The 12957-nt window shown below is 43.4% G+C and overlaps 1 protein-coding gene across 1 annotated transcript; it reads right to left on the bottom strand.

Annotated features, from left to right (window-relative positions):
* Nucleotides 1-469: 469 nt before the first annotated feature.
* Nucleotides 470-910, bottom strand: LOC132241908 (ferritin heavy chain-like). The gene has a single exon (XM_059710863.1). The coding sequence runs from the start codon at nucleotides 908-910 to the stop codon at nucleotides 470-472; it is 441 nt and encodes a 146-aa protein (XP_059566846.1).
* Nucleotides 911-12957: the final 12047 nt, after the last annotated feature.

Below are 12957 nucleotides of genomic sequence, written 5' to 3'. Positions count from 1 at the left end.
CTTGCACCCAGTGTATTCTCAGTCCAAGAATCTTTAGTTTAACTTTTTTTTTTAAAGATTCTTTTACCTATTTTTTAAACTGATACACAAGTAACATACAACATTATGTTAATTTCAGATGTACAATGATTCTACATATGTATATATTGTGAAATGATCGCCACAATAAGTCTATTTAGCTCCATAGTTTTGTGGGTTGGGTTTTTTTTTAAACTTAGGAACCAATAACTTTATTCCAAGAAACGGTAAAACTTAAACATAAAAAGTGAACGTTTTGCAAGGGCAATATGGCAATATGCATACTCAGCATGGTGACCAGGGAAGTCACCCCATAGCTATCAGGAAGGCAGTCCAGGCTGTTCTTGCCGGCACCCAGGGTGAGCATGTCAAAGAGGGACTCTGCCAGGTTCGCTGCTACTGACTCCCAGGCTGTAGATGAGCTTCACCTCCTGGCGCAGGTGCTGATGCGCTAGAAAATCGAACAGGTGGGATCGTTCTTCTTGGCGGCCAGATGGTGCGGATTGCGCAGGCTCTGGTTCACCATCCTCGCCACGGGCAAGGCGCTTTTCACGGCTTTCAGGCTGCTCTCCCACTGGCTGTCGTCAGGCCCCCTGATATCTCGCACGCGGATACAACCCCCTCGCTGGTCCCGCAGCCTCATCCATGCCTGGGCGTGCTCCCACTCTTCCCTCGACGGCCACGCGAAGGTAGCGAAGTGCTTCCAGGCTTGGTCCGGGCGGTCGAAATAGAAGGCAATGGACAGATACACGTAGGAGGCGTGGAGCTCCAAGCGGATCCGGTGGTTGATAGAGGCCTCGCAGTTGGCATGGTAATTCTGGCACACTTGGGAGATGGGCTCCCGCACCACAACTGGAGGCGCAGGAAGCATGGGTGCAAGCGCAGGGGCCATGGCTGGAAGCATAGGTGGCAGGTTTTCCAGGGGTGGCTCTCCAGCCTCAAAGGTCAACAGAGCCTCATGGCGAGGGCTGAGGGTTGGGCGGCGGGGTGGGGCACTGGCGAAGGCGCTGGTTTCTCTAGAGAAGTGGTTCTCAACATTGGCTGCACATTAGAATCGCCTGGGAATCTTTTTAAAATCCTGATTTCTGGGCCTCATCCTCCGGAAATTCTGTTTCTTCGTTACTAATGTTGTGGCCCCACCCATAACAAAGAAACGGAATTTCCAGAGGATGAGGCCCAGAAATCAGGATTTTAAAAAGATTCCCAGTCGATTCTAATGTGCAGCCAAGGTTGAGAACCACTGCTCTAGAGAGGGCTCATTCCCATGGTGGTAGATGAGGGCAGCGGAAAGCTGAGTCAGCAGCAGTGGCGGTGGGGACCTCGAAATGTCCCTGGGGTACCCTACCAGGGTGGCTGGAGACAGGGAGTCTCAAGTATTAGGCTGCAGGCAGCTGACGGTTGGCTCTGAAGTGGGACCTAGGTCCATAGTTTTTTAGATTTTACTAGAGGCCCGGTGCACAAAATTAGTGCAAGAGTAGGCCTTCACAGTGGAGGTGGCTGCCTGGATCCCTCCCTTGCAGCCCCAGCAACTGCCTGGATCCCGAAGCTGCAGCCCCTGCTTAGTCCAGAAGGTCATCTAATCTAATTAGCATATTATGCTTTTATTATTATAGATTTTTAAATGTGAAATACTGACTCTCAGAAAAGTCTTACAACTAGTACAGAGAGTCCACATATATCCTTTACCCAACTTCCCCTAAAGTTGACACCTTACACAGCATAGTACAATGATCAACACCAAGACATTAACACTGTTAACCAGGGGTCCTCAAACTTTTTAAACAGGGGGCCAGTTCACTGTCCCTCAGACCATTGGAGGGCTGGACTATAGTTTAAAAAAAACTGGTCAGCTGCTAAGCAACAGGCAGCGGCAGCAGCAAAAACACCTGGCGGCCCCGGCCAGATAAATGTTTTTGGCAGGCCGCATGTGGCCCGCGGGCCATAGTTTGAGGACCCCTGCTGTTAACTATAGTTTATATTCAAATTTCATCATTTTTCCTCATTGTTGTTTTTTTCCCCTCTTCCTCTTCCAGTCAACAATGTACAAAGTTGTTATCTCTTTAGCCTCCTCCAATCTGTGACAATTTCTCAGTTTTTCCTTGACTTTAAGGAGCTTTTGGTCAATTATTCCATAGAATGTCTATGGCCTTGGTTTTTGTCTGCTGTTTTCTCATGATGAGATTGAGATTATATGTTTTTAGCAAGCATACCACAGAAGTTACGGTGTGTTCTTTCCAGGGCATCATATTCAGCCTACTTAATATTGACCTCTTACTGGTGATATTAACATTAACCACTTACTTTCAAGTGGCGTTTATTAGGTTTCTCTGCTCTAAAGTTATTGTTGTTTTCTATGTAATTAGTTAATATTTTGGAGAACATTTGAAACTGTACTTATATTCCATTCTGTTAAAATTTTCATCCTCCAATTTAACACTCACTAGTGGAACTTGCTCATAGGAACTATTACTGTGGTATTCTAATGGTGATTTTGTATTTCTTTCATTCTTCATTTATGAATTTGAATTCTTCTATCCCTTCTCACCCATTTATTTATTTATTCAATTATGTATTTGTATTACTATTTTTATTTAACTCTGTGGATTTAGGCTAATTTCTACTGTTATTTATTTTACTGCTCAACTTGTCCTAGTTTGACCTTCAAATTGACTCCCATCCTCTTTCAATATGCCCCCCAATTTTTTTCAGGGGCTTTCTTTATGTCTGGCACTGGAAGATAGTCTTCTTGTCTTCTTCCCACCCTAGTCCTGGAAATAACAACTTCTCTAAAAAGAGCCCTGGTTTCATCCATTGGGAAATGGTATTTAGAAGCCAAGATCTGGGTGCTAGATGTACTAGTTAGTATGGGAATTGTATTGCTCTTGGGCCCCATCAGCAGACACAAGTAAGAAATATATGAATGGCCCTGACCAGTGTGGCTCCACTGGTTGGAACGTCATTCCTATACACTGAAAGGTTGCGGGTTCGATTCCTGGTCAGGGCACGTACCTAGATTTGCAGATTCAATCCCCAGTCAGGGCACGTGTAGGAGGCAACAGATCAATGTTTCTCTCTCACATCAATGCTTCTCTCTCTCTCTCTCTCTCTCTCTCATCAATAAAAAACATGTCTTTGAGTGAGGATAAAAAAAGAAGAAGAAATATATGAATATACACTGACCCACCCACAGCAGTCTTTGAAATATATCAGCTCAAGTCATTCCTAGGCTCAAAACCTTTCTTTGCCTTCTTCTCATTTCACTCACTCCATATAGTAGCTTACAAAACCCTACTTGATCTGGGGCCTCTCTTCTTCCCTGACTAGATTTCCTCATATTTTGCCTCACTCCAGCCACACTGGTCTCTTTGCTATTCCTCCAAGCATATTCTCGTCTCAGGGCCTTTGCACTGTTTCCCCCAACTGGAATTCTCCTCCCCTAAATGATTCACACCCACAAATTAGGTCTTTGGTTAGGTGTCTCCTTATGAAGGATGATATTTCTTATCACACAATATAAAATAACAAATTCTCTTCTTCCTAGTCCAATATTCCCTATACTTTTTACCTTTCTTATTTTTTCTTCCTGCAGTTAGCATCTAACATCTGCATCATTTTCTTCCTGCACATCAACATCTAACCACTAGTTCACTGGTTTTTGTTTGTCTCTCTGTTAGAATGAAAGCTCTGCCTGCTTTGTTCACTCCTACATCCCCAGTACATGGAAGACTGCCTACCACATATTGAATGCAATCAATATTTGTTGAAGAAATGAATGAATAGTTAAGAATATGGGCTTTGGAATAAAAAAAAAAAATCTGTATCAAGTCCCACCTCTACTATAAAAACCAGCTGAGGGAAGCTGGACAAGTTTCATAAGTGCTCTACCATTTAGTTTTATCATCTGGAGAAAATAATACTTCGCTCATAAAGGGTTATTGTGAGTTAAATAAGATAATGAGAAGCAATATTTATTGAATGAGTGTGTTAAGTGCTTGGCAAATAATATTCAATAAATGGTAGCTCTTAACATCATCGTCATCATCATCATTAGCTTCTAATAAGAGAATCTATTTTTATCACAGAATGAGGTTCACCATCCATTCTCTCCCACCCCTTTTGGGGGGCCATTTTGGCAAGTCTCCTCCTGCAACTGAGGGGCTTCAAAGGCAAGGCCTTGGTCTCAACTCCTGCAGCTGTCCAAATGAGTGTTTTTCCAGAGGGTCTGGGACCACTGGGACATTCTCCAGAGCTCTCAGGCATGTTTTGATGTGTTGGCCTGTGTGAGAAAACTCAAAAGGTGTAAATAATTTGTTCAACAGAAATATAAAACAGGCCTCTTCTACTCGCATCTGGAAGGAACCAGCAAGGGAAACAAAGAGGACCAAGGTTTGCTGGGATGACACCCAGGTTCCTGCAAAGGAACAACCTCTCTGTGACCCTCCAGCAGAGGGATGAGGCTGAGTTGAAGGACTCTACCACCGTCCCCAAGGCCACCCTACCCCCAGCATGAATTTCTTACACTGATCCCCAGCCAGTCCTTCAGGGTCTCTGAGGGCAGCTGGGAAGCAGGAGGGGGTTGGAGTTTTCCACTGTTACCTGGGTCAGGGGTTCTCCAGGGCACCTGCCAGATAGGTTCCCATCCAGGCTCCCCTCTAGGCCTCTGTTTGCTTTCCTCTTTCCTGACACTGACACAGGAGAGTGTTTCCGTTCTCCAAATGGTCCCTCATGTGGTTTCCCAGGTTAATACTGAAACATTTATGCAGGCTCTGCCATGGCAGCTGTGTGCTGGGAAATGGGCCGAAACACCCGGAGGCCTCCCAAGCCATCCAAACTCAGGAAATAAGAATGCTGGCTCCTTGCCACACTATGTTGGTCAGTCTTGATGGGGCCTTAGGATTGTGGAGGGAAGCCTGGGTAGTGTCTGGACTCAGAACCTGAAGGAGGGGCTATGGTATACACTAGGAGCATGGACATGTCGTCGTCGCTCTAGACTGTGTCTAGAAGGTTTAAGGCAAGGAGAGGAGACTGCAGGGAACGTGTGGCTAATTTCCTGGAGCAGCAGTCCAGTGGTGGAAAGGGTTGTGAATTGACATCAGATTCCCACAGTTCCCCTCCCCCTCAGTCACTTTGTTAGCAGCACTAGTACCTAATTCAAATAAGTTACTATGATCAAGTGAGATAATGTATATGAAAACTCTTTATAAAGTACTATTTGACAGCAAAACTCTCTATAAAGTTCTATTGGACCATCTCTACTTCTCACCCAGTCTCTACTATATCCTAATTTGCCTGCTTTCTGTTATATCTCTTTCTCTATCTCTCTGCACATACACACATTCACCCATCCCATTTGCTTAAATGGGTTCTAAAATGGGGTTTTCTGAAGTGTTCATTGATTGGATATGAAAGGGTGATGGTTAAGCATGTAGGCTAAATGCCAGACTTCCTGAAAGCACAGTTCTGCTGCTTTCCAACTGAGTGACCTGTCACATGTAACTTAATTTCTCTGTGCCTTGGTTTTCTCAGCTTAAAATAGTGATGATGATGATGGCTCCTACCTCCACTGAGTTATGGAGAAGTCTTCAAGCCATGTTTTGTACACATAAGTACTCAGTCCATTTAAGCGTCAGTTTGCCCATACACAAATCAATGACTTTCAAAAAAATGGAAATGTAATCTCATTTACTTCAAGCTAAAACTACACTGCGTGAATCAGAGTCTTCCTGTTTGGTTCTAAGGTCTTACAGAGTCCCGATTAACATGATGAACATAAACCATCACCGTGTGAGACAGAGACGGAGTTGCTTATTTGAGCTTGTGTATTGTGTGGATTCTGGCTGTCTTGTGGGTCATACTCCATGATTTTAATCTGAAGCTGAGGTGGCCAAAAGGGAATAATATTTTAAATCAAAGTCACCAGACAGTACCTCCTTTGAATGCCTGAGACTGACATTCAAAAATCCTGTCATTATTTGTGATGTGCCCTCTTATGTGACTGGGAGTCTTGTTTGAAAAAGTAGATTTCTGGCACAATGCACATCCCAAATCAAGTTCTAGGAAACACTGGTTCCTTAGAATGTGAGTAGATGTTGCATGATAAAATAGTTTCATGTGACATGTTTGGGAAACTTTGTGTTAAACAAAGGTAAGCAGGTTCCCTTAACTAGAGAACTTCAGGGAGCCTTCAACATGTAACTCTTACTGTTGGTCCCTAAGACTGGGCCATTGTACAGAGCATTCCTCAAATATTCTCGACACCAAACCTTTCTTGTGCAGCTTATAGGTCCTTAGAAAACGCTAGGTGGCTGGAATTTAGCATCAAACAGACCTGGAAGTGTCTATGACTTACTACCTATCATGGTAATTTGTAAGACAAATTATTTCATCTCTCTAAGCTTTGGTTCTCTCATCTACAAAATGGGATAAAGTATATACCTCCTGATTTGTTACATGAATAAGCTATATTTTGGAAAGATAAGTGATGTAGATATGTATGGGATGAAGATTAAAATTAATGCTGTAATTTTTTGCCAACATGTTCTATAAGTAACTAGTTTCTCCCAACTGCCCATGCCTGTGCTAGCTACATGTGATTATTAAGTACTTCAAATATGTCTAATCTATAAATGTCAAATCGATGCCAAAACTTGAAGACATAGTACAAAAAATGTAAAATATTTCAATTTTCCCATTGATTACATGTTTAAGTGATGATGTGTGTATATATCTATATATAAAAGCCTAAGTGACCGTTACAACTGAATGACCAGTAGGCCAGTCGCTGTGACATGCAATGACCACCAGGGGGCAGACGCTCAATGCAGGAGCTGCCCCTTGGTGGTCAGTGCATTCCCATAGCCAACCCCTGGCCAGCCTGGATGGGACTGGGCAAGAGGGGCCCTGATCAGCCCTGATCAGCCCTGATCAGCCCTGATCGCCTGCTAGGCCAAGGGACCCCACCTGTGCACAAATTTGTGCACCGGGCCTCTAGTTATTAAATATAGGGTGTCCCCCCAAAATGTATATACACATTTTGGATAATTCTAAGTCAGTGTTTATTAAAATACATTTCCTTTTCAAATTTGAGCTATTAGCTGTTAAAAGTGTGTATACATTTTTGGGGAACACCTATATATAATTAACCCCTAGAGTGCCGGGGAGCGTGATCACGCTCCTCCTGGCTTTCGCCAAAAGTGCCGGGAGCGCTATCACGCTCCTCCTGCAGTGTCACTATTAGATGCTAGTAGTTCACTCTTTATTGACAGATGGCACCTAAGTGCAGAAAACAAATATAGTAAAGGTTTCCTTAAGTTTTTGAATATGTAACTTCATTTACTTGCGATTCATAATTTTTTTCCTAAACTGCTGTAAAATCAGCAAAAATGCTTTGGCAATTTTAGCATAGTTCCTAGGATAGTGGTTGGCACTCAAAGGGTTAAAATTAGTTTCACCTGTTTCCTTTTACTTTTAAAAAATCTTTTACTTTTTAAAGTAAGTGTACTAGTGGAGAATTTTACATCATACAGTGGCTCGTGTTTATGGTCCACAGTTTGTTTTTCTATGGGTTCAAATAGTTGAGAGTCTTAGAATCATTCTATTCTCTAACCTCCTTCGCACCACGTAACTCAGTGTCCAATAGCTGCACAGAGCTTCTGATCACTTCCCAGGCATCAAAAAACTCTCTTTTAAAACTGCCTTACACCCACACACCCGTCCCTTATCATTACATTACCAGTTGTTATTGTTATTGCCACACAAATATTGCAATTTTGTTTTTTGTATTTATACCTATTCACATTCCACAAAGATCTGAGAAGGTTTACCACAGATAATGACACTTATGGTGAAATAACATACTTGTAAAATGAGAAGCAAATTTAGAGGAACTAGAAGTAGAAAAGCAAGCTCAGGTAGAGACAAACCCAAATGTTGGACTGAGTGTCATGCTAGGTGCTGGAGGGTCGCCTTAGATTTGGGGCTGAGCCCAGCCAGGTCATGTTCCAGCTACAGAACTATTTCTGCAAGGCTTTTCCCTACCAGGCATCGAAGTCTTTAAGCCTCCTTAAGCCACTTCCCTTCTCTTCCCAGGCCAGCAGCCCCAGAGGATAGACAAGTCTCCTGGTACTACACTGCAATGGACAGAGGGAGGAGGAGGGGCAGGAGCAGCAATTAAGAAATACCGATTACTGCCTTAATTGAGCTGAGGGGAAGTGAGGGACAGCCAGCAATGTGGTTTGCGCCAGCATCCTTCCAATAAGCAGCGTCTGTGTGGGGAGGAAGTCTGGGCCTTCCCCTCATCCATTCTCAGCATTCCCATCAGTAGTCCCGGAAGCACAAGCCCAGAGTTGTTGGCAGGGCCAGGCTTGTGTGGGTGAGATGGCCTTCTCTGACACTCACTCCGTGCCAGGCCAGCCTTGCATTTCCCCACAGAAGCCCAGGCCTGAGCACATCTGCTCTTTCCTGTAAGGCTGGGGGCACTGGTTGGCAGTGTTTCCTAAGGAGCCAATTGCACCATCGGGGGCCTAATTAAGACATTCAAGCACAGTGCCCTTGGAGGTGGGAGAAGGTGACCTGAAGTGTCACTCATGGCAGCTGACTACAGCTGCCCCTTCGTGCCCTATCACGTCTGCCCCAGTCCTGCCCTGCCAGCCCACATTCCTGTTAGGAGAGATCTGACCCCTACCCACGGCCTGATTAGAGATGATGATGCTATTTTTAAAAAATTGAAAAAAAAACCCAAAACATTCCTTTCTAATGAGCTTCCACATCACTATTTCCAATCAGAGCCCAACGAGGTTGGAGCTGGGCAGCGTCCTTAGCAGCTGGCTCAGCCCAGGGGCCCTCTGCAGCCTCATTATCACAATTCCCAGAACCCATGCAGGCCTTTGTCTAGGAGCTTGTAACTTGTTAGTAGCTTGAGGCTGATTCATCTCTCCTCTGCCTATAGGGGAAAGGCTTGGCCCCCAAACAAGCTTTGATCTAGCTAGCCCCATCCTTGTCAGGTGCCAGGCACTGGAGAAGCCACCAAAAACTTGTTTTCAAGGGTCTCACACTTGGGGTAGGGGTGGCTGGAAGGAAAACATGTCTATGTACCCCCAAACAGAAGTATAGCATTTAGTACACTCCGTCTACAACAGTGGTTCCCAATGTGGGGCACACACCCCAAGAGAGGCAATTCAAGAATGAGTTTTTAACAGTGAATTTTTTTGCATTTCTTATAGTTCTAGGGGTCTCATATACAGTATGTAAATACATACTGTGACATATTTATGCATCCCAGTTCTCTATTATATGTTTTGAAACTTTATTTGCTATTTTTTCATATCACTTCATATTATTATTTTTAACAGTTTCTTAGTGATTTCTTCCTCAGTACTTCAACTGTCCTTTCGTTCTTTTATTTTTCTCTTTCATGGATGCCATGTTCTTTGGAAGCTTGTTTGTTTAGACCAAGTTAATGGTCTTTTAGGCTTCCTCCATGTGGATAGGAGTTCACTTTTTAAATAATAAAAATTATCTGTCATGGGGCAGGGGGGCAATCAGGATTTTAGGATTTGGGACATGGCCAAAAAAAGGTTGGGAACCATTGGTCTAGAATAAGGTAACTATAACCCAGAGCTCATGGTGCCAAGTCCTCCTTGACCCTTAAGATACAAATAAGATTGGCTCAAAACCCCATTCCATGCCCCCACAGAATCCCAAGACCTTTTCTGGATTTCTGCAGATAACTGCAGGCTTATATGCCACTGTCACCTGTGGGCTCCTGTGTTTATGCATTGTGTCTCTGTTTATACAACCCAGCCCCAATGACAAGTCCAGGTCTCTTCCTGGATTTTCATAATCCCTGCCTTGTCTCAACCTTTGAGAAAAACAGAACCAAAACCAAACCAAGCACAAATTTCTCTTATTGCTTCCTGCATAAAAGCTTAAACATCTCCTTTTACTGTGAGGCCTCCTGTTGCCCCTTATGCTCCCAAGTACCTTATAGTCTCCCTCACAGCTTTTCAAGATATTTTCCCAGGAACAGGTTCCTCCCAAAGATGAACTCTATGCTAAATACTCAGAGAACAATATTTTCACTTCGTTATATTTGTTAGGGTGCCATTCTGCAAGGCAGGGAGCTTGCCTGTGTCTCCTAATAAGCACTGGATTCCTTCATTTGGCATTAACCTAAGGAAAGATTCTCACAGCAATGATAGGATCATAGCCCTGGATCCCAATCATAGGTTCCACACGAGCTTTGACCCGCTATTTAGAATTACACTTTCACAGGATAGGAGCCCTCCTTCGAAGTCATTTCCAAGTGAGTTAGCTATTCCCTTCTGTGCCCACAAAGCCCTCACCATACTGTGATGGGATTGACATGTGAGTTGTCAGTATCCCTCAGTAGCCTGTCAGGTCTTTGAGTCAGTTCTGAGACTGCATGTTGTATACTGGAATGCACAGATGTGATGCCTGGTACATTGCAAGAGCTCAACAATATTTATTGACTGAGTAAATAAAGAAACAAATGATGACCAGCCACCCCTCATTTAGTAACTGAATTCTCCTGTTAAAAATAAAGAAATAGCCCTAACTGGTTTGGCTCAATGGATAGAGTGTCGGCCGGCAGACTGAAGGGTCCCAGGTTCGATTCCAGTCAAGGGCACACACGCAGGGTGTGGGCTCGATCCCCAGTAGGTAATCATCATTGATGTTTCTATCTCTCTCTCCTTCTCCCTTCCTCTCTGAAATCAATAAAAAAAAATATTTTAAAAAATAAAATAAAGAAACAAACTTTTATTTGTGACCATACCCTCTTCTGGGATCTTCCAGTGAAAGGGGAATCTTGATTTTCTTACTGCTAGAAAGTTATTTTTTGTTTAATCTCTGTCAGACCTACAGCACCTTCTAGCCATTGGCATGTATGTCCAATGTGGCTAGATGAACTGTATTCCGTTCCAGTCAACAGCTCTTCAAATACTCAAACAGCTCCTTTCTTCCCCTGGGCCTCCCCGCATGTTGTTCTTTCTACCAAGGAGGTTTGGTCACCACCTTAGCCTATTCCTCTTTCACGTTGCCCTCACTTTTCTAACACCCTCATATGAACCACACCCCGACAATTAGGCTCTTTCTCATGGTCTCATGTTTGTTTCCTTCTTTGTACTTATTGCCATTTGTAATGATATAATTCTTCATGTATCCATCAGGACAGAAGTCCAGTGCTAACTAACTAAACCCACAAAAGGGGATTTCTGGCCCTAACCAACCTGAAAGGCAGCTCTCATCCAGGAGTTCACATGAAGCTTCCAGGACTCTTTCTTCATCACCTGACTTCTGCCTCGTTCTGTGCTATGTTCATTTCATTTCAAGCAAATTTTTCTTCCCATGGGATGACAAAGCATGGTCACTCTCTCTTCCAGGATTATACCTCTTTACAGACCAAGACCCCTGAGAAAGGAGCACAGGTATCTCACCCATTGGCCCCTGCAGAACCTCTGGGCATTATCGTGGCTAGGGTTAAACTAATCACTGAAGCCAGGGGTCACTGACTGACCAGGTGCCCACTCTGGGCTCAATGAATAGACAGGGAAATCAGCAAGGCCAGTGCTTGAGGAAACATTATGCTCTGTTATGAAAGAATAATGGACCATTTCTCAAAGAGATCCTGGCAAGCACAAAATATGGTTTTTTTCAATACCTATCTTTCCTTTTAAGTATAAATGCTATATTAGCAGGAGACATCTCTGCTTTATTCATTACTAGTCAGAGAACCTAGCACAGAGTAGATACTCAAGTAATTTATTGAATGAATGGATGAATGTTTCAAATGTGGTTGGCAGAGAGCGTGCTGAAGTCCAGAAGGAATAGAGGGAGCAGGCAAGTTTGAGAAATTAGAAGTATTTCACCAAGGCCAGACCAGACCCTGCAAGAGGAAGAGTGATATGAGATGTTTGGATCAAGTCAGAAAGGATTCTGTGACATTTTTGGATTGTTTAGACACTTTTGTTTTGAGAGCAATAAACATGATTAAATAGGAAGGTGAGTCCCTCTTAAATTTGGCCTTCAGGCCAAAGACCATTCCACCCTGTTCCTGCAAATCTTGTTCATGTTACCTGTTTTTCATCATTGCCAGGAATTACTAGAAAACTCTGGATCAGGGCACCTGGCTTCCAACCCAGCCCCTACCACAAATGAGCTCTGTGACTTCGGGCAAACCACTCTGAGTCAGAGTTTCCTCATCTGTCAAATGGAAAAAATAATCCTGACATCAGTTTCGAAGAAGATTAAGTGACATAATAAAAGTGTTTTGTGGATTACTCCCTATGAGTTTTAAGGTAAAAATCATGCTAACTGCCAATAGAGCTCTCTCTAGAAGTGCTTTCCTCTGGTTCTGGTACGAATGCATGAAAGTAGGTGGTTAAAGATCCGTTCGTTACTTTGAGTTCAAATTCAGAATCTCTGGGAAGTTCCTTAGTTCCTTTCCCGGTTGTTGTCATTGCATTTTTCAAAACCCCAGCGCCTTCTGGGGATTCTCACCATTGACCTGGAGATCAAGAAAGGAAGGATGATGCTCACCATGGAGGAAAGGAGAAACCCACAGAAAAGATTGGCAGGAATACCATTGCTCACTTACTGCTTCATCGTCTATTGCTTTAACCTTCTCTCTACTGTAAATGATGCCTAATCCATGTAATGAAAGAAGAAAGAGTCTGCAAACCTTAAAGTATCTGGTTTCCTTTCTGGTGTTGAAAATAAAAGCCCTAATTTAAGAGGGACTCACCTTCCTATTTAATCATGTTTATTGCTCTCAAAACAAAAGTGTCTAAACAATCCAAAAGTGTCACAGAATCCTGTCTGACTTGATCCAAACATCTCATATCACTCTTCCTCTTGCAGGGTCTGGTCTGGCCTTGGTGAAATACTTCTAATTTCTCAAACTTGCCTGCTCCCTCTATT

Source organism: Myotis daubentonii, chromosome 9, assembly GCF_963259705.1.
Source record: "Myotis daubentonii chromosome 9, mMyoDau2.1, whole genome shotgun sequence".
NCBI lineage: Eukaryota > Metazoa > Chordata > Mammalia > Chiroptera > Vespertilionidae > Myotis > Myotis daubentonii.
This window is presented reverse-complemented; position numbering and strand designations above follow the sequence as displayed.

Excerpts from the sequence above, each read along its gene's own strand:
- LOC132241908 (XM_059710863.1), bottom strand. The coding sequence starts at position 910 with ATGGCCCCTGCGCTTGCACCCATGCTTCCTGCGCCTCCAGTTGTGGTG.